A 25,055-nucleotide genomic window follows, 5' to 3' on the forward strand; every position below is an offset into this window, starting at 1 on the left:
CTCCTTTTTGAGGTTGCAGTTGAGGGCATCTACAACTCTCCTCAGTCGATACTGACAAGGTCTCACAGTCTTATATACTTTAAGATGGTAGTCATCAGAAAGACATCAAGACCTGCGAAAACATCTTTGTAATATTCTAGGATCTGTTCAGCAGTCCGTAGCTTGCCAAACATTTCAAATCTCTTTTGGAAAGTACAGGGTTATCAGCTCAAGCTTTAAATTTATTTCAGCTGAGATGGGTGTATTTAGCTTAATATCCGGTTTCCAAATCTTTGTTTGCGCCATTGAATTGAAAGCTGCATTTATTTGTTCCCTTGCGGTGAATATTGTTATATCATATTGCTTCAACTTTACCATGTAGGACTTCAGTTTTGGCTCACCATTGTAAACTCATAATCTTACATGAACTGTTGATGTCTGCCTGGCTCTCCGCCTATAATCATCATGGTAACAGTCACAAGCCATTTATCGTTTTTCGATCTAATGATGCTAACTCATTGGTATACAGGGGAACCTCAATTATCTGAACGTGATGGGTGGGCAGTATTTCATTCAGATAATCGATTTTTTTGGTTAATTGATTAATTGCCTTTCCTCTGGGGCTCGAGTTTTTAAAGTCTGTTCCCCATTCAGGAGACTGCAGCAGCATCCCCTCTCTGGGGCAGCTGGACTATACAACAACAAGACTGTGGCGGCTGCTGCTGCTACTGCCTTTGTGGGGTAAGTCTCCAAATAGCGCACACATAGCCACAGCCACGCACAACTTTTTACTGCACTTTTTTGACAGGTTTCATGTTTACCCTGTACAGAACAATGTTGGAGAGATTATCTGGGGAGGGTTTAGGGTTCAGCCCTGTATAGAACTCTAGGGAAAGTGTGGGGAGAGAGAGATAAAGGGCAGGAAGTCAGTCATTTGGAGATGGTACCTGTTTAATTACTGTAAATAAAAGATGCGATAACCGTTGGAAACATGTCATTGATGTAATGTTTCTATCGGGACCTCGAGATCTCCTTCGGATAATCCAATTTTTAGGTAATCCAGGTTCCTCTGTATAGTGAAACCTAAGAGTTAGCTACTGAAATCTCTCCAGCCATCTTTATAAGCTTGCTTTACTATTTTATTCCTGAATAAAATGGGTACGAACTCAATTAACTCTTTGCAGTTTATAGCATTACTTTCTCCACTCCAGGATATACTTCTTTTTGTGGGGTGGCCCCCACAATATTTATGTCTTGCACTCTAGCTTTTATCTTCTGTTGACCCTTCTGCAAATATGTTTTCCATTTTTCTAACATGCTGTTCTTGTTTCGCCTGGAATATGTCTCTGTATAATTGAAAGACTTTTCTATTCTTCCATTAATACTGTATAAATATTGGTTGACAACCGTCAAGTTAGTATGCATGCCAATGGCATTCTTGAGAGTAAGCATCTCCTCTCTCAGAAGATTTGCTCTCATAGCAGGATTGACTATGCCTAAAATAAGGAGAAAGAGAGGACTGCAGATGCTGGAGATCTGAGTCGCGAGTGTAGTGCTGGAAAAGCACAGCAGGTCAGGTAGCATCCGAGGAGCAGGAGAATTGATGTTTCAGGCATAAGCCCTTCATCAGGAATGATTCTCTTGCTCCTCGGATGCTGCCTGACCTGTTGTGCTTTTCCATCACCACACTCCAGACTGTGCCTAAATTAATCCTGACTTTCGTGAAGTTGCCTTTCAGTTCTGTCATCTAGACATATCTTTCTTCATTCACTTCTTTTTTATTTCTTACCTCCACCCATATGTATTCTGTCTCTTCTAATCCAAGATCATTTCATCATGCGTTAACAGTGTTACCCCACCACCCGTACCTTCCTGCCTGTCCTTTTGAAAGGTCACATACTCCTGAATACTTACTTCCCACTTTTGATCTCATTCTGACTGTGTCTTACTAGTGAATGTAATGTCATACCCTGTATTTATGCCACTAATTTATTTATTTTGTTCTGAGTATTACCACATTAAAATGAAGAACCATTAATTTTGCCTTTTTACTATTTTAACCATATGGAGTGAAAACAATTGCCTGAGGACTAGCATGTGTAATTCTGGGACATCAAAATGGATGCATTTGAACTTCCTGACCCCTGAAAGAGGCTTCTGATACTTCAGCTCTGCTTCTTGCACAGATATGTGAGGATCCAACATTATTCATGGTGCTCTTCCTCCATTTTGTAGTTTAATTGTTCGCCACCACGACTGCATATGATAATACTGCAGAATTTAGCTCTGAACCATTGTTTGCAGAATTGTTTATCTCATATCCATCACAGCTTTGGTTTGGGCAAGTCTGAGCACTTTATTTCCTATTATAACATTTTCAGAAGAAATGGGAGGGATGGGTATGTTAGCGAAGCACTATATCACAGCTACAGAAATCCCTGGATAAAAATCAAATGGATCAAATTAAAACATGGGAAACAAGCTACCGTAGTGTGGAGTTGATGAGGAGGCCACAATTTCAGGTACTTACCAGCCATAAGCATATACAGTAATGTAATAACAGTGGGTGGTTTTAACAATCTCCACTTGTAAAAGTAATATATTGATCATAAGGGGTACATGTTTGAGGCTGCATCCAGAACAACGATAGATGACTGACATCAGTATACATTTGGGGAAATCATGATCACATCAATAGGTTTTAAATGTAAAAATTGGTAAGGAAACTGAATAGCAAGGTACTGTACTTGGAAACAGATCATAATTACCAATATAAGAAGGGATCTGGATCAATTTAACTGTATAGAAAGTTTGTTAAACAAGTCTGCAAATCAGCAATGGAGAACGTTCAGCTATGCAAGACACAGAATACAAGCATAAGGTCCTTAACTTTATTAATAGAAATGTAGAGCACAAAGACAAGGGACTGTTGTTAAGACCTTGTATCATAGCATTCCAGCTTAGGCATAAATACTAAACCACACTTTAGGAAAGATGTCGAAAACTTAGAAAAGGTGCAGAAGATATCTATCAGAATAGACCAGAGATAAGAAACGTCAGTTGTATGGAGAGACTGGAATGACTAGGTTATTCTCAAAGCAAAAAAAAATTAAGTGCAGATTTAAGAGGTGTCAAAGTCAAGTCAATAAGAAAAACCCATTTCTTCAGGCAGAAATGTCAGTAACCAGAGAAAACAGATCAAAGGTGGAAAAACCCAGAGCAATGTGGGGAAAAGGAATTATGCAGCAAGTTGGTTTGAGCTGAATCAGTGTCTGAAAAGATAGTCGAAGCAGATTCAGCAGCAACTTTCAAAAAGGAATATGATAAATTCTTCAAAAGAAAATGTTACGGAGCCACAAGCAAAGAGCAAGGGAACGGAATTACTTGGATAACTCCACCAATGATACCTGAATGGCCACAGTCAGTGCAATAATATTGATTCTGAGCTGATGACATGAGAATGTTGGTGCAGTAAAGGCTAATGTGGATGATTGGTTCATTTTATATTTCAAGGTAACATTTTTGACTATTTAGAAATTGATGTATTAATCAATTTGTTAAAGGTACACTTTAATAATGAAATAAACTTAAATGAGTAGAAAAAGGAATAAATTAGATATTGAATGTAACCGTCTTTTGAAGATGTACAAAATCACCTCACAATGAAGCTTGGCAGAAAAGATCAGACATCAGGACTAAGAGTAAATGTAGCTTCAGTAAGAGATAGCAAACAAAGTGCTGATTAAATGCTGTTCAGATTGAAGCAAGGTTGCAGTGGTGTGTTCAAGGCCCTGATGTTAAAGATGACTTTGTTCTCAGCACATGTTGATGATTTTAACAGAGATCTTTAAGTTCCCTGACAACTACAAAGCAGATTGTTTGGAAAACAATGCGATTACCCGTAAAATGCTTCAGAAAAACATTAGCGGATGTAATAATGTGTGAAGTGTGAATAATACACTTGCAAGAATAACGAAAGAGTATAAAGAAGAGGCAGCTGTATCAGGCGACCTGAAGTTAATCCTTACATGTGAATATACAAATGCAGGTTGCTGGGAATTTTCTCCACCAGAAGTGAACAAGACAACTGATAAAGCTAGAACCGAGTCAGAGGGAGGAATTTCCTACTCAGCAAGATTGTGTGTTCACTGATTCACAGGAACTCAGCATTTGTGGACAGTGTAACACCAAGGGAGAAGAGGTGGACTAACCTCCTGAAAGAGCAAAGTAGATCCTATGGAAAAGTAGGAAGTGGAGGGCATGGGACAGTGTGTTTTATTTTTGTTTGCTCTAGCAAAGAACTGGAACAGACGAAGTAGGCCGAAATGGCCTCCTTGTGTGTGGACATAACAGTTCAAAGTCAGAGTGAAATATCTGTGAATGCCTGATTTTCCTATTGAATATTGGCCCGTTAATAAAATTGCACTCTCAGAATTTAGCAGTCTGAAATCTCATAAACCCAAGGATTTGTTAGTGGACCCTTATTAATAGAAAAAACGCTGAAGAGGTGGATGACTATAATAACCACTGATTCAACTGTGGGATTTTCTGACGCCATGAATGCAAGTAAATAACACCATTTAAGGTGTTCCACCATAACGCTGATATGAGTGGAAGATAGGAGGCCATTAGGTACTAGGAGGTTTACTGACTGAGGAATTAAAGACTCCATTATCTTCCAATATCTATAATTCTGTGTAAATATGAACAGTAGAAGACAAATGGACAAAATAGCTGGCTGTCAGAGGAGTGTTTTTTTAAATCCAATTCTTTATTTACTTTATAGCCTTCCATTATCAGAAGTCAAGTTCCATCACTCCTTTCACCATAAATACCCAGAAATATTCAGCAATTAAACTGTAGAATTATCTTTCAACACTGACACAGTTCTAAAAGATACTCGTTAACTGGTTGCAATCAATAAGAAATAATCCCTTAAGTGGTAATGGAAAAATCACATGATCATTTCACTCTTTATATTGTCATGTCAGGAGAAACTGAGAAAGCAGAAGGAACAGCATGAAGCGTTGGTTTCATCCTTACAAAAAGAACAGCATAAAATGAGGGATCAGCTATCACAGCAGATAGAGACAAAATGGAAAGAAAAAGTACGGTATGTTACACTCTACAAAAAGTGGCACTTTTCTTTCCCTGAAATATCTTTTTTATATTCAGCTATGAAGTCTGTATCATCACTTCAGAGGCTTAACTACACAGTATAATTGCTTTTACAATCAATTCAGATTTGTAATCAGTTCTGAATATATTTTTGTGTTAAAGTATTAATATCGTTTTGCAAGTATATGGGGAAAATAAAACCTTTTGAAGTTTATTTTCTTGACTGTAGATAAAAAAGAGTCCATGATGCAGTTGAGGGTCAGGAGATCTGGAGCAAATATGACTGCAGTGCTAAGCTAAGATACTTGGTTTGGTAATGTAGATATTGATTCAGAATATTGTTGACACTATTAGGAAGGTATTAGTTAAAGTGAAAACAAATGCTGCAGTAAAAGCCTCTTTGATATCTTTGTCCTCACAGACAGACCAAACAAAGAAGTTTAACTTTACAAAATGAGTAGCAAACAGTCTGTACCGCACTATCAAATTTTATTTTTTGGAAATAATTAAGAAATAGCTTTTCAAAGCACAACTACTGGAAGCCATTTGTAGCTTGAGTTGGGAAGTAAAAACGAATGAAATACATTTGAGTGACTCAGATTCTTTTCAATTTTCACTTTGATAGGACATCATTCACGGTTGGTCAATAACTCTTATTGCAAATGCATCAAGAACCTACATCCATAGACATGCCACCGTATTTCACAAAGATATTGCTTTTAAATTCACTGCTTCTAGTGGTTACATAGCTTCCTTTCACTCGTCTTTTTTACATGATTGTTGACCGCTTTATAAAAAAATTACAATTCTTCCTCCTTGATCTTTTTGATTGAAATCAGTTAACAAGGTAAATAGAGCAAGTGTAAGTTACTCGTCCTGAGTGTGAAATAAACAACCAGCATTGAAATTTTTTTAGAAAATACACTTGCATTCACTTAACAGCTTTCATAATCTGTGACTCTCCTAAAGCTGAAGAAGTACTTTTAACATTTGTTATTGTTGTAATGCAGAAGTAAGTTGGAAAACTAAAAGTTATAGAACATAATTAAATAATATTAGAATTAAAGAGCTTGCCATGTGAAAAATAGAGGAATAAAATGGGAGGCTTAAAAATTCAGCTATTAATTGCAAGAAAATGAATGTAGTAAGTATAGAGAGTCCTTAACTAATTCATATTCAAGGCTATCTTCTACTGTAAATGGAGATACAAGCTGCAGCCTTCCCTCATTTATAGCAGATTTTTAACTAACTCCCAACTAGTTCATTATTAACAGTTTGCAGTGCACCAATGAATAAAACCACTTCTCCAATCAGATAGGGCATGAGCACCAAGTTTTAATTATTAACCTTACTTCAGACGCATATTTAAAATTATAAAACCTTGGGCATTGATTTGAATGATTAATATGCTGCCTGAAATGTTAAAATATTGCTACAATTTTCTTAATGATGCATAATTTATTACTAATCTTTGAACTAAACAATTTAATCAAGCATAAGATGGCACGACCAATTTAGTAATCATGCAAGGCTGCATATTTCCAGCACAAACTGAAATGATATGCTTTATGAGAAAATATCAATTGAAAAGGCGAAGTACTAACTGAGGACAGAAATTCTCACATTGAGATGGGATAAATATACAAAGGTCCATGGTTATTAGGAAATAGTTATGGTTCTCCCTTTTTATAAAAAGGCCATTTTAAGTTTACATCTAATAATGTCTCTCAATCTTCCAAACCTTAGTCCAATGTACCATACTGCCAAATTACTGATCAGAGGTAGATTTGAGTAAATATTTTCTATGACGCTCCTTCCTGATGACTTTTGTGAAATTGAGCAGTAAGTAGAACAAACGGTGATGTCAGTGAATATCCAAATTAAAAAGCTGGAGAACATATTTAGAGGAAGTGGAAGATCCTCAACACAATTTGGGAACAATTTTGAGAGTTTGGACTACACAAAGTCTTTGATTTGAAGAATTTGTTTCTTAATTCTCTGGAGGTTCTCTTTCCTCCAGTTTTTAATCATGTTACTGTTCCAGAAGGTGTAACAAGTAGAAAATGGTTTATGTTTCTGTTATGCCATCTTGTTCTTAATGGTAATGCTTGTGATAACAACACATACTCATCCAGATATGTAGAGATATACAGCAAGGGAACAGACCCTTCAGTCCAAGTCATCCATGCTGATGAGATATCCTAAATTAATCTAGTCCTATTTGCCAACACTTGACCTGTATCCCTCTAAACCCTTCCTAGTCATATACCAATCTAAATACCTTTAAATGTTATAATTGTTCCAGCCTCCTCCACTTCCTTGAGCAGCTTATGCCATACACACACCACCCTCTAGATGGAAAGGTTGCATCTTTGGTCCCTTTTAAATTTTTCCCTTCACCTTAAACCTATGCCCTCTAGTTTTGGATTCTCCCACCCTGGGGAAAAGACCTAATTTATTCACCCTGCCTGTGCCCCTCATTACTTCATAAATCTCTATAAGATCACCCTTCAGCCTCTAACACTCCAGGGAAAATAGCCCCAGTCTATTCAGCCTTTCCCAATAGCTCAAACCTTCTAACCCTGGCAACTTCCTTTTTAATAAAAAAATCTTTTCTGAACCCTTTCAAGTTTGACAACAACCATCCTGTGGTAGGGAGACCAGAACTACAAACAGCCTTCCAAATTTGATCTAACCAATGTCTTGAACAAGCCGCAACATGACTTCCCAACTCCGATATTCAATGCTCTGACCGATAAAGGAAAGCATACCAAACGCTGCCTTCACTATCCTATTTACCTGCGACTCCACTTTCAAGCTACAAAACGGCACTCCAAGGTCTATTTGTTCAGTAACACTCCCCAGGACTTTACTATTAAGTGTATAAGTCCTGCTCTGATTTGCCTTTCCAAAATGCAGCGCCTCACATTTATCTAAATTAAACTCAATTTGCCACTCCTCAGCCCATTGGCCCACCTGATTAAGATCTCATTGTACTTTGAGGTAAACTACTTCGCTGTCCACTACACCTCCAATTTTGGTGTCATCTGCAAACATACTAAATGTACCTCCCTATGTTCACATCCAAATCATTTTATATAAATGATGAAAAGCAATGGACCCTTGTGGCATACCACTGGTCAAGGCCTCCAGTCTGAAAAGCAATCCTCCACCACCACCCTCTGTCTTCCACATTTGAGCCAGTTCTGTATCCAAATGGCAAGTTCTCCCTGTATTTCATGAGATGTAACCTTGCTAACCAGTCTCCCATGAGGAATCTTGTTGAATGCCTTACTGAAGTCCATATAGATCACATCCATTGCTCTGCCCTCCTCAATCTTCTTTGTTATTTCTTCAAAAAACTCAATCAAGTTTGTGAGACATGATTTCCCACACACACAGCCATGTTGACTATCCCTAATCAGTCCTTGCCTTTTCAAATGCATGTAAATCCTGTTTCTTAGGATTCCTTCCAACACCTTGCCCACCACCAACATCAGGCTCACCAGTCTATAGTTCCCTGGCTTTTCCTTAACACCTTTCTTAAATAGTGGCACCACGTTTACCAACCTCCAGTCTTCCGGCACCTCATCTGTGACTATCGATGGTACAAATATCTCAGCAAAGGCCCAGTAATCATTTCCCTCGCTGCCTACAGAGGTTTAGGGTACACCTGACCAGATCCTGGCTATTTATTCACTTTGGGATGTTAAGACATTCAGCAGCACCTCCTCTATAATATGGACATTTTTAAAGATGTCACCATCTATTTCCCCACATTTTAGATCTTCCATGTTATTTTCTACAGTAAACACGGATGCAATGTACTTGTTTAATATCTCCCCATCTCCAGTAGTTGCACACATCGGCTGCCATGCTGATCTTTCTTGTACACACTTAACAAATTCCTCTCTACCTAAACCCTTAACACTAAGGTAGTCCCAGTCTATATTTGGAAAGTTAAAATCCTCTACCATAACCACCCTAATATTCTTACAGATAACTGGGATCTTCTGACAAATGTTTCTCAATTTCCTGCTGACTATTGGGGGATCTATAGTACAATCCCAATGAGGTGATTATTCCTTTCTTCTTTCTCAGTTCCACCCAAATAACTTCCCTGGATGTATTCTCAGGAATGGCCTCCCTAAGGTTCACAAGGAGGAGATATTAGCAATTCTGGAAAGTGGAAAATAGGTAAGATGCCTGGGCTGGATGGGATTTATCCTAGGATTCTCTGGGAAGCTAGGGAGGAGATTGCTGAGCCCTCTGGCTTTGATCTTTGTTGTCATTGCTACAGGAATAGTGCCAGAAGACTGGAGGATAGCAAATGACCCCTTGTTCAAGAAGTGGAGGAGAGACAACCCTGATAATTGTAGACCAATGAGCCTTACTATGGTTGTGGCTAAAGTGTTGGAAAAGGTTACAAGAGATAGGATTTGTAATCATCTAGAAAGGAGTAATTTGATTAGGGATAGTCAACACGGTTTGTAAAGATTAGGCCGTGCTTCACAAACCTTAGAGTTCTTTGAGTTCTTTCATCAAACAGGTGGATGAGGGTAAAGAGGTTGATGTGGTGTATATGGATTTCAGTAAGGTGTTTGATAAGGTTCCCCATAGTAGGCTATTGCAGAAAATATGGAGGCATGGGTTTGAGGGTGATTTTAGCGGTTTGGATCTGAAATTGGCTAGCTGAAAGAAGACAGAGGGTGGTAGTTGATGGGGAAATGTTCATCCTGGAGTTCAGTTACTAGTGGTGTACCGCAAGGATCTGTTTCGGGGCCACTGCTGTTGGTCATTTTCATAAATGACCAGGATGAGGGCATAGAAGGATGAGTTAGTAAATTTGCAGATGATACGAAGATTGAAGTTGTGGTTTGTGCCGAAGGATGTTGCAGATTACAAAGGGACATAGATAAGCTGCAGAGCTGGGCTGAGAGTTGGTAAATGGAGTTTAATGTGGAAAAGTGTGAGGTGATTCACTTTGGAAGGAGGAACAGGAAAACTATGTTCTGGCCTAATGGTAAGATTCTTGGTAGTGTAGATGAGCAGGGAGATCTCCGTGTCCATGTATATAGATCCCTGAAAGTTTCCACCCAAGTTGATAAGGTTGTTAAGAAGGCATAAGATGTGTAAGCTTTTATTGGTAGAGGGATTGAGTTTTGGAGCCACGAGGTAATGTTGCAGCTGAACAAAACACTGATGCAGCCACACTTGGAGTATTGCATACAGTTCTGGTCACTGCATTACAGGAAGGATGTGGAAGCTTTGGAAAGGGTTCAGAAGAGATCTACTAACATGTTGCCTAGTATGGAGGGAAGGCCTTATGAGGAGAAGCTGAAGGACTTGAGGCTATTTTCGTTCAAGAGAGGAAGGTTGAGAGGTGACTTAATTTAGACGAAGATAATCAGAGGGCCGGGTAGGGTGGACAGTGAGAAACATTTTCCTCAGATAGTGATGGATAGCATGAAGGGACGTAGCTTTAAATTGAGGGATGATAGATATAGGATAGATGTCAGAGGAAGGCTCTTTACTCAGTATTAGGGGCATGGAATTCCCTGCCTGCAACAGTAGTAGACTTGCCAAATTTAAAGGCATTTAAATGATCATTGGATAAACACGTAGATAAAAATGTAGATTAATTCGGCTTCAGATTAGTTTCACAGGTCAATGCAACATTGAGGGCTGAAGAGCCTGTACTGCGCTGTAATGTTCTAAATTCCATGTTCTAAGTGCAGTTGTAATGCTATCCCTTACCAAAATCATCACTCCCCCATCTCTCTTGCCACCCTTTCTATCTTTCCTATAGCATTGTATCCTGGGACATTAAGCTGCCAGACCTGCCCATCCCTAAGTCATGTCTCTCTAATTGCTATGATATCCCAGTCCCATGTTCCTAACCATGTCCTGAGTTCATCTGCCTTCCCTATTTGGCCTCTTGCATTAAAATAAATGCAGTTTAATTTATCAGTCCTACCTTGTTCACTGCTTTGTTCCTGCCTGGCCTGACTGACTTGCTCCTTTTCCCAACTGTACAGTCTCAGATTGATCTATATTTCCTCACTATTTCTCTGGGTCCCATTCCCCTCCCCTCCCCAATCAACCTTACTAGTATGAATCCTCCCAAGCAGCTTGAGCATGTTTCCCTGCCAGTATATTAGCCCCCTTCCAATTCAGGTGCAATCCATTCTTCTTGTGCACGTCACTTCTATCCCAGAAGAGATTCCAATGATCCAAAAATGTGAATCCTCCTCCCATGCAACAGCTCTTCAGCCATGCATTCATCTATTCTATCCTCCTATTCCTGCCCTCACAAGTTCACAGCACCAAGAGTAACCCAGATATTAGTACTCTTGAGGATCTCCTTTATAAATTCCTGCCTAACTCTCTCTAATCTCTCTTCAGAATCTCATCCTTTTCCTTTCTTATGTCATTGGTTTCACTGTGTACAATGACCTCCTGGTGGTCCCCCTCTCCTTTGAGAACATTCTGCATCCTCTCTGAGATATCCTTGATCCTGGCACCAGGGAGGCAACACTGATTTTTTGCTGCTGGCCACAGAAACATCTTGTCTGTGTCTCTGACTAGAGCGTCCCCTATTACAATCGATCACTTAGAATCTGATGTACCCCCTCATTACATTAGAGCCATTCTTGGTACCAGAAATTTGGCTGCTCATGCCACATTTCCCTGAGAGTCCATCACCCCCTACATTTTCCAATACAGCATATTTGTTTGAAATGGGGATAGCCACAGAAGTTGATGTACGACTGTACTACTACCTATGTTTCCTGGAGTTAACCCATCTACCTGATTTGTATCTGCGGCTTTTCTCCCTTCCTATTACTGCCATCTATCACACTTCCTAGCTCTTGTAAATTTCTCAATGCCTCTAACTGCCACTCCACCTGATCCATGCGATCTGATAGGATTCACAACCTAAGATACTTCTTACAGACATAATTATCAGTAATGTGGAAACTCTATCCTCAATCCAACAGGAGGAGTGCATCACTGTACTAAAGGCCATCTTTGTTCCTTCACAGTCTACAGATCCTGAAAATAGCACTGCCTTATTGCTCTAAAAAAACACTGCTCCAGGCTAAGTTAACACTTATGGTTTATTTTTAAAATTTAATCAAAAGGCAGATCTCCATAAAACATATAGTCAAAAAAGAACCCATTCTACTCACTATTGTAGATTTACAGCAAGGTTACACTTAAAACTATGCACTTATCTGTTCCTGTGCTGTGAGCTCTTCCACACAGATTCCTCCAAAGTCTGCTGTGAATTTCGCTGATGGTAATTTTTCTTAGGTGCACTCCAATGTGGAACTCAAACAGCAAAGACAGTAACTGTGCAGATTCATTGCTGTATCAGACAGCAGTGTAGGTTTCTTTCTCTGACTATGTGGTCACTACCTTTGTTTATCTTCCTCCTTTTTTAAAGTGCTGCTGTTTTTGATCTTTTTTCCCCCAAAAGTTCCAAAACAATGCAACACCATATAAAACAGTAATTGCTGTTCCTGGAATTCAAGGAAATCACCTTAAACACCTGAAATACAACAAAAACGGAGCAGGTCTTACAGCTACATTATTTCCTATCCTCCATCTTGGATTACTCAGAATCCACTTAATATGTAAGTTTTGCACTTATAAAATGGTTTATATTGTAACAGATATAAAGGACAACCTGAAACCACAGACAAATTCAAACTGCAAATTATGGACAATGTACCAGGTTTGTTTGCATGTCTGGTGTGTGAAACTGCAGGTAAGTGAGATGCTGCAATGAGTTGGGAACAACATCTGTGTAATGGAAATCACTTTGCTAGTAATGCATCACAGAAGCCATCTTGCTGTCAGATTGAATACGTGAACCCAGCCCTATTGCAGGAATAGAAAGATGTCTTTGCTAAATTGTAAAAACAAAATCTCCAATGCATAAAACCTGGGAGCCACCAGTTACTATTTGTGAAGTGGGACCCTGAAGTCAGTGGTGGCTATGTCCTGAGTTCTTGGGGCAGGGATGGTGGGGGGTGGTTGCAATAACATTTCAGGGCATTGGGTAAGAATTGCCTGAAATCTCAGGGAGAGCTATACCCTACTCTGCTTTCCTCTCATTACTTGTGTTGGATGACCACCTATTCTTTGGAAATTCTCACATGACAACACAAGCAAAACCATAAATAAAGTCCATCAGCAGGGGACCTGTCTGTAGAAATCCTGTGATCTGATGTCACATGATCTGGTCCTCCAGGAATGCTTCCAGAAGAGTTGGCTAATTCATTCTACAAGTATGTCAGATGCTAATGAGCAATTAATGGCCCAACCAGCTCTTCAGACATTAAATCACATCATGGAAAAAATTTCCTGGACAAGGTTCTCCATTATTCCAGCCTAATTTTGCTAGGATCTGCCAAGCACTCTGATCTATTACAGTCACCTTACCTCGTTCAGGCTGCCAATAGCAGATCCCTGGACTCTGAGATTTTCCTTCCATGGAAAAGGACTTTGATTTGGGAAATCCACCAAAAATGAATCGAAATCACATTCCTTTGGCAGACCTTAATAATCCCAGTAGAAGCAATTTTTTTTTAGATGGAGCCCTGCAGGAGATAGTCGATCTGGGGATTGGATAAACTGGTTTACTGAATATGCAATATGCACTTTGAAAATGAGGATTTCTACAAACTAAAGATACCTGATGCAAGTCTCTTTTGAACTTGTGTTACTAGATACGTGATATGTTTTTGGGAGTGTTTCAGTTCTCCAGTGATCTCCAATTTGTTACCAGAAGAGGTGAAGTTTTTCCAAAGACTGGTTCAGAATCAAAAACTGAAAGCCGTCTTTTACTGTCCCTCTTAGATCTGAGAATGACAAACTACGGGAGCAGTTGAAACAAGAATATGCAAATGACAAGCAGTCTGCTCTAGCTCACTTACAGCAGGAAAAAGAGAATGAAATGAAAATCTTACAGGAAAAGTGGCAAAATGTAACAGTGGCACTTGAAATTGAGGTAATTGGATGAAAGGGTGTATAAACGTAAATAGTGTGGTTTACAAAATTGCATTTCTTGTGGAGATTTTCTCACCAAGGGCTACAATCAGATATCATCTGTTTTCCCTGATTTAAATTAAATTGTACTTTACAAGCTGGAGTGAATTAGCTGCTGGGTGAATTTCACCTGGATGTCGATTTCAGGTGAGTCGAACCAAATCCTCCCAGTTAGTATCAGTTTAAGTCTGAATTACTTTAACTCTCGGGCCTCCGTTGCCTGGATCAAATAGCTGCAAGGAGAGCCAACTGATGTTCGACAGACAAAGATTTGGAGACCCTGCAACTACACCCACATATAAAACACATACCACAGACTGACTGATGGTGCTGATGTTCTCTATTGGTTTGGGGCAAATGTTCAGTACTGCAGTGACTGTGTATGAGGAGCAATGCAATGGCAATGCGTGACAGGTCTTCTTTAGGAGGCAACTTAGCTCTAAGCTATCCCTCCAGAACAGTACAACTTCCTCATGCTTTGTACTTCAGAGGAATGCAATTATATTGTCCTGAGGCTGAAAGTCATTGGAATGATCGGAATTTCATTTTTTCTCTGCAGTGATAACTGTGTGTGTGTGTGTAGGGTCGATTCTCTCCCACCCCACCCCAGCAACTGCTGTTGCTGCTTCTGCTCACCTATTACAGTGTAGTTGCTGGAGGAGATCCTCGAAAGACTTCACTACAGCACTTTGGGTAGACCAAAATAACACAAGTATTGCAGGGAAAAAAAAACACATTTTTGTCAAAGCTTTTCATCTTGCACTCACCAGGACAATTGGCAAGAATCCCAATACAATTGGAAAACTATTATCATTTAGATTGCATGAGAGTGCTGAATAGCTGGATAATCAAAGCTACCCTTTCTTCATTAGAGACAGAAAAACTGCAGATGCTGGAATCCAAAATAAATAGGCAGGAGGCTGAAAGAACACAGCAAGCCAGACAGCATCAAAACGTGGAGAAGTCAACATTTCGGGTGTAACCCTTCTTCAGGATTGGGAGTGGGTATAAGGGGAGCTGCAGATAAAGGTGGTGGTGGGACAGGGTGGTGAAGTGGGGATAGGTGAACACAGGTAGAGGACATGACCTGGTTGGTCAATGGGAGGAATGAATTCAATTGCTGGCAGGGAGCAGTGGAACGGAGGGAGGAGGGGCTGGGAATTGAGTGGGGGGAATGAGAACGGAGGTTATCTGAAATTAGAGAACTCAGCGTTGAGTCCTCCAGGCTATAGGCTGCCCAGGTAGAAGATGAGGTGGTGTTCCTCCAATTTGTGGTGTGGCTCGTTGTGGCAATGGAGGTCTAGTTGGAGTTGGCGGAAGTGTTTTAAGGATGATGTGTTGGATGTGGAGACTGGTGGGGTAGTAGGTGAGGACAAGGGGCACTTTGTTCTAACCCCCCCCCCCCCAAAAAAAAATGCAATAAAGACAGTGGAACAGGGAATGGAGTAGATGCGGAGGAGGGCTGTCTGGATGACAGAGGGAGGAAAAGCATGTTGTTCAAAATTGGCAGATTCCTGAGATGCTCGCAAGTGGAATGTCTCCTCGTCCGAGCAGATGAGATGGAGGTGGAGGAATTGGGAGAATGGGATGGAGTTCTTGCAGGATACTGGGTGGGAGGAAGTGTAGTCCAGGTAGATATGGGAGTCTCTGCGTTTGTAGTAAACAGTCCGGAGACTGTTGCCAGAGAGAGAAATGGAGAGGTCAAGAAAGGGGAGGGAGGTGTCTGAGATGGACCAAGTGAATGTGAGTGCGGGGTGGAAGTTGTGGGCAAAGTCAATGAACTGCTCCAGTTCATCCTGGTTGCAGGATGTTTCACCAATGCAGTCATCAATGTAACAGCAGAAGAGTTGGGGCACAGTGCCTGTGCAGGTACTGAAGAGGGACAGTTCGATGTAGCCACCACCAAGAACATCTTCATCTCCGCATCCCTCTCTGCCTTCTTCAAAGACCATTCCCTTCAACAGTCCTTGGTTTGCACTACTCTCTCCACCAACCCTGCCCGCCCCCCCCCGTACCTTCCCCTGCAACCAGAAAAGATGAAAAACCTGCCAGTACACCATCTCCCTCACCTCCACGCCGAGCCCCAAACAGTCCTTCCAGGTGAGACAGAGGTTCACCTGCCTCTCTTCCAACCTACTTTACTGCATCAGGTGCTCCCAGTGTGGTCTTCTCTATATTGGGGAGACCGAATGTAAACCTAGGGAACAGTTTGCTGAGCATCTTAGCTGGGTCCGCAGGAACCGACCGGACCTCCCAGTCACCGCCCATTTTAAGTCCCCCAACCACTCCCTTTCTGACGTGACCATCTTGGCCTCCTCCATTGCCACAACAAACCACAACACAAATTGGAGGAACAACACCTAGTCCTCCGTCTGGGCAACGTATAGCCCGGAGGATTCAACATTGAGTCCTCCAATTTCAAATAACCTCCCTCCCCATCCTCTGACTCTCTTTGCAGCCCCTCCCCCTTCTTCCACCAACCAGATTCATTCCTCCCATTGACCAACCAGATTGTATCCTCTGTCTGTTTTTACCTATTCCCACTTCACCACCCTGTCCCCCCCATCCCCTCGATCTGCAGCTCCCCCTGCATCCAACCCGAGTCCCAAAGAAGGGTTGCACCCAAAATGTCAACTTCTCCACTACCTGATGCTGCCTGGCTTGCTGTGTTCTCCCAGCCTCCTGCCTATCCACTTTCTTCTTCTTGGAATTACTACAGTGGTAACAGGCCCTACGGCCCAACAAGTCCGCACGGACCCTCCGAAGAGTAACCCACCCAGACCCATTCCCATACCCTATTGTTTTATATTTACCTCTGCCGTCTGCACCTAATCTACACATCCCTGAGCACTATGGGCAATTTCCCAAGACCGATTCACCTAACCTGTACATCTTTGGATGGTGGGAAAATACCAGAGCACCCAGAGAAACCCCAGCAGACATGGTGAGAACGTGCAGCAGTGCTAACCACTGAGCCACCGTGCTGCCCAAAAAAAACTTGTGTTCCTTTTCATTATCCCAATTTAATCCATAACTGAATAGAACTTAGGCTCTTATTTTTATTTTGACTTTAATGTGATGTTGATTATTTGCAAAACTCCCAGCCATTGCCATTCTGCCTGTCTCTCAGAAATATTGTATCCCCTGGAATATTTATTTCCCATCCTTAATTGCCTTCTAACCTTTGACAATCAGATCTGGATCACTTACCTCTTTTTGATTCACTCACTCATCTGTGTTGTTGATGTTTTGGGCAATAGAATGAAGAACCTTTAATTTATTTTCCTTTTTCTGACAATGACCTTTATTCCCTGATTTAGTTTCTGTTAAACTCTTTCTTCCTTCCTGTCCTATCCTGTTTCTCTTTACCCGCACTGTTACACTGTTCCAATGCTTTAATATGTCGCTTTGGATTTCTAAGCTTCCCCTTCCACTTTCTATCTGTTACTTTAAAGACCTGTTAGACAAATGATAGATTACATTTATGGAGAGAAATGGGAAGTGGTTTACTTTTGTAGAACATGGAGAGGCAATAACAGGTACAGGAGCTGAGAGACCGGAGGGAATGTGTTTGTAAATCATTGAAGGTTACAGGACAGGTTGTGAGAACATGTAATAAATTAAGTTAATTTAATTTTATAATAGACCAAATTTTATTAATAGGGGAATGGAACACAAAAGCAAGGAAGTCATGTTTAATTTGTACCAAATGCTGGTATGTTCTATGGCCAAAATGAAACAGTAGTTAAATGTTTGCTTAGAACAGTCAATGTGCCACTAAGTAACATATAGACAGTATTTACAGAATTGATGTGAAGCTAAAAATCAGTGCAATTCTGCACTATGGCTGCTGTGCCAGTCCCTTCGAGACAAGGCTGGTAAAATGGCAGTCAAAGGCTTAGAGAGTGGTAATAGAATGGCACCCTGTCATGTCTTGTCTGCCAGCTGCATTGAGCTAGCCTTCCATTGGATTCCTAGTGAGAGGGAGGTGGAGAGGGTTTCCTATCAGAGGCCAAATGGCTCACTGAGGGCCTGCTGAACAGCAATAGCCATCCCATGACCCCACAGTCACCACAAGAATTCCCTTGATTCACTTCCTAGCAGTTTCAAGGTACTTCAACATAAAGTCTCCGTTTCTTGCTGCCTCAGCATCAGCCACCTCTGTCAGTGGGACTGCTAAAGCTGCAGCATTTCTGTTCCACTGAGTGGGCTAGTAACTCATCTGATAGATGCTTTCAATTGATGGCCACTGGTGAAATTGTCCCATCATCCGGCCATTCGCTGCTGCACGCTCAAGAACTGCATTTGGTTCCGGTGTCAAAAGATTCCAGCCTCTGCTGCTTTCAGGAAGTCCCTAATAAGCAAAAGTGGATTTTAGCTCAATTTAACTGGTTTAATTATAATTTGAGAGCATTAGTGCATGTAATTGATTTCCATAAATGCCAGGGGTCTCTTTTGAAATTTCTGCAAGCACTTAATTCTTGACTTATTTTAGAAACCTTTGTTATTTTCAAGAGTGAATTATGTAATACTGTAGAAAATGTATTTTGAAAATTACAACAAACTTTGATTTCTACATGGGCTTAAACAGTCAATAATCCTGAAAATAAGGGATTTTTTTTCCCGTGATGGCTCAAGTATGGATTAAAGTGAAGTTAGTGTTTTGATTTTGACTTCTGCCTTTCTTTCAGCTCACAAACATAAAGAAGAACTCACAGCAACAAATGGAGGCTTCCCAAGATGCTCTCCAGTTGCTTCAGTCCCAGTTTGGTAAAGAAAAGGAAATGCTCCTGGAAAAACTTCAGTGCGTCACTGCATTAAATCAGGATCTGAAATCCCAGCTTCAGACCCTAAAGGAACAGACGCTAAAAACTGAGGAAAAATGTCAACAGCATGAAATAGCGGTAAGGTGTTTGTTGTGCTGCTGCCTTAAAAAGAGGTAAATATTATGGACCTAAAAAGCTGCATTTTTCCAGTACATTTCCAATGTGAGTCCATGACAGTGAGGTAAGAGACCAGAAAACCAGATCAGAATTGTCCTCCCCAGGCATGGCCCCCATTGCCAGAGGAGTCATGTTCTGGAATCCATATCTAAGAGCTTTGTTGGCCCTTGACTGAATTCTGCTGTTACCTTACACCAGGGGGAAATGGCTGTGTGGATCTCCCAGGCAATGAATGAAGGTCTGGGCTTGCAAGCCTGACTGCAAGATGTTCAAAGACTTAAATCTATCTTGTAAACTTCTGATTCCCTTCAGAAGAACAACGACAAACCCACATCAAATGGGTGCACATGGAGGTTTCTGCAAGCTGAACGGTGGGATGTAACTGCTGCTTCCTTTATCTGATCACACCACTCACTTTGGATATCCTTTTAAGTGTAGTTTGTAGTACAGGTTCTTGTCAGTAGTGAGGCCTTCCCGACCATTGGGTTCAGAAAAAGAGGTGGCAGGTTATGAATCATTTACTCAAGATTCACACCTCCCTGCCAAGTACTGTACATTGTCAACCTTGACCAAACCGATTCCTCTTTTGTGGTAGCTTCTTCAAGCTGTTTCATTACAAGAAAAAGTCTTCGATTTCTCTCCCCTCTTTCTGCTCCTCACCCCTGCCAAATGGTCCACTACGGAATAATTAGAACAGTCTTGCCCACCAGTCAGGAATCAGGCCTGAATGTGGCTCACTGAGGAACCGATCCAAATAACATAACTCCAAGTCGAAGGTTGTTTTCTACCTCTCCCCCCCCCCCCCCCCCCCCCACCACGTGTTTGCTGCTGGTTGGAAGAACAGTGAGGCTGTATGGATGTCTGGATCTCCAGATGTATCCTGAGATCTACATGCAGACAATGATTGCAAGTTTGCAAGGAGGAGACTGCAAGGGATCAGGGGAAGGCTGCGCAGTAAATTGAAGATTCAATCAGGGTAAAGTGAGACTCTCTTTTTTTCTTTGCGGAAAGGAGCCTGAAGGACTACAGTCAAGATGCAGAGTGGGACCCCTGAGATAGCACACTGTGAGATTGATGGAGGGGGTGTGAATGGGAGGGAGAGGGTATGTGTATGGGAAGGTGTGTGTGTGTGTTGTGGGGGAGGTGGGGTGTGGTGTGGAGGAGGCGTGGCGGCGTGGAGGACGGGTAGCAGCATGGTGGCTCAGTGATTAGCAATGCAGCCTCACAGCGCCATGGACCCAGGTTTGATTCCAGCCTCAGGAGTCTGCACATTCTCCCCGTCTCTGGTTTCCTCCCACAGTCCAAACATGTGCAGGTCAGGTGAATTGGCTGTGCTGAATTGCCCCTAGTGTTGGGTGCATTAGTCAGAGGGAAATGGGTCTGAATGGGTTACTCTGCAGACAGTTGGTATGGATTTGTTGGGCCAAAGGAGCTATTTCCACACTGTAGGGAATCTAATTTAATCTTTTAAAAAAAATCCTGAAACAGGACATTGGGAGAAAGTGGGGACTGCAGATGCTGGAGATCAGGGTCTAGTGTGGTGCTGGAAAAGCACAGCCAGTCAGGCGGCATCCAAGGAGCAGGAGAGTCAATGTTTTGAGCATAAGCTCTTCATTGGAAACATTCTTAATGAAGAGCTTATGTTTGAAACATCGACTCTCCTGCTCCTTGGATGCCGCCATACCAGCTGTGCTTTTCCAGCGCCACACTCTTGACTCTGAAACAGAACATTGGCAACAGGGAAGAAGGAACAGAATCATCTAAAATCACACCTTGTATTTCTGCAATCTTACTAAAGAATCAGTAGTTATAGCAAAAAATACTTACTTATTTTATATCAAAAGAGAAATTTCATTTCTAGATTTAAGGTGGATCATATATATTTTCATGTGAAATGTGATGCAAATGAATTTTGTTTCTCTTTAAAAGTAAGCCTGTTATCGAAATTCCATCGCACAGTAATCCTCCCCAGTATACCCTGCAGCATAACTGAAGGTGAAAAACATTAAACTACAATTCTGAGAAATTGTTTGTAGATAACGCTCCCTCCTTCACTTTGCAGATGGATAGTTTCCTGGTGGGTTAAATGTATGTATATTGAAGAACCTGACAATGATCTCAGAAAAGCATTAAAATTGAAAAATAAAGCATTAGTCTCAGCTGTGGACTAGATTGAGGCTGTCGAGCTATCCAAAGTGCTTGTAATGTATTATGTTTTTATAAATGTGCATAAAATTATATGTATTAATATTTTGAAGATGTTCTTAATGTGTATGGTTATAAGTTATTTTTAATTCCACATTAGTTGCTTGCAAAGTCATGCTTAGAATATCAATATTGTCAACTTCTCATTGGCAAATAGAAGTGAGATTTTCACAAGGTATGTTTGTAGATATCATGTGATGTTTTTATAATCTAGCAGCAAGACAAACAGCAGTCCCCAGAATACATTGCATGGACATGATGTGTAGCTGTGCTGACATTACATTTATTTAGCTTGGGGTAACTCAGTGGTTCGGTGAATATGTGATTGATTTAGACTATGAAGGTCACAGTTTTGAGGTTTCCTCTGTGCTGAGTTAGCTCAGTTCAAAGTGTCCTACAGTGTCCCTCATTGACTCTGAGGGAGAGGAAAATCGTCCTACTCCTAATTTCTAAGCAATGACTGTTGTTATGAGGCCATAGGTGTGTCAGGTATGAACAACATCAGGCCTTTCTGTGATGATCCTTGCATTTGAATAGTCCACTGATGCACATCCATTTGGGTGTTAAACTACATCTCAGTGTAATATCAGTTTCTTCAGGAGAAGCTAGAAAGGGAGGGGGGCAAATCAACAGGACTGGAAGATACTTAGTGTGAGAGTCAAAAATGCATCGTACCCCTGGCACATTCACTGCATTTGCGGCTGAAGCAGGGTCTATCTTGTGCTTTGATAATTATGCTGGGGTGGGGGATGCACCAGGCCATCAGGTTCCAGATTGTGGTTCTGCTGCTGCTGTGAGCCATGGTTTTGACAAAAAGGCTTCAGGGATGCCTAGCATTGAGCTACGAGTTCTGTTCCTACACTGTCTAATTTAGCACCGTGGGTTTTTTGTTTTCATTTTCAATTCAGGAACCAGGAGTCCATCCATTTCAAAGACACATGGAATTATTATGATACGGAAGGAGCATTCCCTATTGTGTCTGTCCTGGCTCTCCAAGCATTAAGACTTGGTGCCATTCCACTGCCTTTTTCCCTTGTGCATTGGTTCTATTTATATAATTATTCAGTGCCCTTTCGAATGCCTCAACTGAACCTGTCTTCACTTCTACTCAGTGCATCCCAGAACCACTCGCCGTGAAACAATTTTTTTTCTACAGCACAACACCCAGAGACCAAAACCTTGCTACTTTTGCAAATCACTTTAAAGGGTTGAGGATGAGACAGGATATATTTAAGGAGCTGGAACAGTTTCTCCCTATCTACTTGAACCAGACCCCTCATGATGTTGAAAACTTATCAGATTTCCTCTCAGCCCTCCTCTGTCCAGGGAAAACAGTTCCAATTCTCCAAGTTACCCGCGTGACCGACGTCTCTCAAACCTGGAAACATTTTTGTAAAGCTGTTCTGCACTCTCATCAATATGTTTGCAGCCTTCCTATCATGTGGTATACAGAACTGGATGCAGTAGTCTGGTTGAGGTTGAATAAGTATCTTCAGCAGAACCTCCTTGGTCTTTGCTCATGTTAATAAAACTCAGGACTCTGCATTCTCCACCTGCCTTGCCAGCTTCAATGATTGATACACAAACCCAACTCCCCTCCTCCCCAAATATTTGACCTTATTTTATGTTGGTTATCCAGGTTGGTTTTTCTTTTTGCATCAAAATGCACCAGCTCAGATTTCTTTTACATTGAACTTCATCTGCCACCTATTTGTTCATTTCACCAACCTGCCCGTGACCTTCTGGAGTTCTACACTGTGTTCATAGTTTATAATTTCTCAATATTGCAGCTCCAATTTCTAAATGTTAGCCTGCTCACCCAGGGTTTTGGTCTGCAGGTATTGGATATAGATTGGAATTGGGGCACTGCTTCCCAGTGCAGCAGTGGAGGTGGATCTATGGTAAGGATGAGTGATTTAAAAAGCCCTCTTCCATTTACCGGGGCATCAGCCCTGTGTAATTCGTTTTAGTAGACCTTCTAGCTGCCCTCCTCCAACCCACCTTTCCATCTTTCCTCCATGTCTATTTTATCTTCCATGCACACTCACTCATTATCCTCTAGCTACTGAACTCATCTGTCAGATAGTAAATCCTTCAAATGCTTATGAACCAAAAAAAAGGCATTCACCACTCTCTCTTTTACATTAATGTCTCTTTAAATTTCTTTTAAAACTGTCAATCGAACATTGCCAAAGTCCCATTGAAGCAATGTTTACTGCTATGAGCACCTCTTAATCATGTCCAGAGAAACAGTCAAAAACTACTTCAGTTAAAGTCATTACAAGTCTATTAAGCTGCCAATTAAACAAAGCTAGCAGTCCTTTGTGCACTTTGAACAGATTGATTAGAAAATATATAGAGATGTTCTAACACACCACTGTGCAGGTGGGACTTGAACCTAGGACTCCTGGCTCAGGGAGGAACATAAACAACTGCACCATAAGAGTCCTACTTTACAAGCAAACTCTTGCACGGCATTAGCCAGTCTTAGACCTTGTCAGAGTCTGTATAATAAAGCAGGCTGAACTGGTGGCGATGGTGCACACTAAAGTCTCCCACCCAGAGTTTTCCAAACTCAATGCTTCTTCTAAGTAATGCTCAATGTTGAGGCAGACTGAGTTATCAACTGAAAGAGGAAGTAATTAGCAGGAGATTTGCTTGCCAAGTTGCCGTGAGGTTTCATGCAGTCTAGTGTCAACATGGCATTCTGAAGAAGGGGCCTGGAATTGAAACATTGACTGTGCTTTCTTTCTGTGGATGCTACCAGATCTGCTGAGTTTTTCCAGCAATTTCTACTTTTGTTGGAGCCACTTCATGAACTCTGCGCTGAGTGCATCAGAAACTTGAAAGGGTTCAGGGAACGTTTACAAGGATGTTCCGGGGTTGGAAGATTTGAGCTATAGAGAGAGGCTGAATAGGCTGGAGTGTCGGAGACTGAGGAGAGACCCTGTAGGGGTTTATAAAATCATGAGGGACATGGATAGAGTAAATAGATAAGGTCTTTTCCCTGGGTGGGGGAGTCCAGAACTAGAGGGCATAGGTTTAGGGTGAGAGGGGAAAGATATAAAAGAGACCTAAGGGGCAACTTTTTCACAGAGGGTGGAATGAACTGCCAGAGGAAGTGGTGGAGACTTGTAAGTTTACAACATTTAAAAGGCACCTGGATGGGTATATGAATAGGAAGGGTTTAGAGGGATATGGGCCAAGTGCTGGCAAATGGGACTGGATTGGGTTGGGATATCTGGTTGGCATGGATGAATTGGATCGAAGGGTCTGTTTCTGTGCTGTACATCTGACTCTATGCAGCTAGTGGATCAGGACATTCCCAGGAACAATGACAAAAATGTCTGGGCCACTAACTATCGCACATGACTCCCTGAGAATGAATTGCTTGTCTATTTCTTCACAAATGTCACTGAGGAAAAGGTTGTAGGTTTGACTAGGCTCCCTGTGTATTTGTCAACATCTGTTTTCATTCTTAATAGGCTTTTTGTGATGGTTTTAACACAACTGAGTGGATTACCATTTCATGTCGGGGAGGCAGGTAAGATTGTTGTGTGACTATAAAGCTGGCAGATTTTCTAAGCAAATTGGTTTAAACAGCAATCCAATTAGTTTCCAATATCATTTATTGTAGATAGTATGTGGAAAAATCCTGATACTTTTGCTTAACACTTAAAAGCCCCAACTCCTACGGTGGGATTTGAGTTAGTACCTTCAGATGATTAGTCCAGAGCACTAGATTACTAGTTC

At 41.2% G+C, this 25,055-nt stretch overlaps 1 protein-coding gene across 5 annotated transcripts in view; it reads left to right on the forward strand.

Moving 5' to 3' along the window:
* Positions 1 to 25,055, forward strand: part of LOC122551785 (protein FAM184B-like) — a 192,328-nt gene that overhangs the window by 141,279 nt on the left and 25,994 nt on the right. For 4 of the 5 annotated variants that reach the window (XM_043694275.1, XM_043694259.1, XM_043694251.1 and 1 more), the window contains 3 exons: positions 4,971 to 5,092; positions 13,966 to 14,116; positions 18,846 to 19,058. In XM_043694275.1, coding sequence (XP_043550210.1) covers positions 4,971 to 5,092; positions 13,966 to 14,116; positions 18,846 to 19,058 — 486 coding nt within the window. The remainder of the gene's footprint in view (positions 1 to 4,970; positions 5,093 to 13,965; positions 14,117 to 18,845; positions 19,059 to 25,055) is intronic. The other variant, XM_043694284.1, reaches the window with a different exon arrangement.

This window comes from Chiloscyllium plagiosum, chromosome 1 (genome assembly GCF_004010195.1).
Source record: "Chiloscyllium plagiosum isolate BGI_BamShark_2017 chromosome 1, ASM401019v2, whole genome shotgun sequence".
Classification (NCBI taxonomy): Eukaryota; Metazoa; Chordata; class Chondrichthyes; order Orectolobiformes; family Hemiscylliidae; genus Chiloscyllium; species Chiloscyllium plagiosum.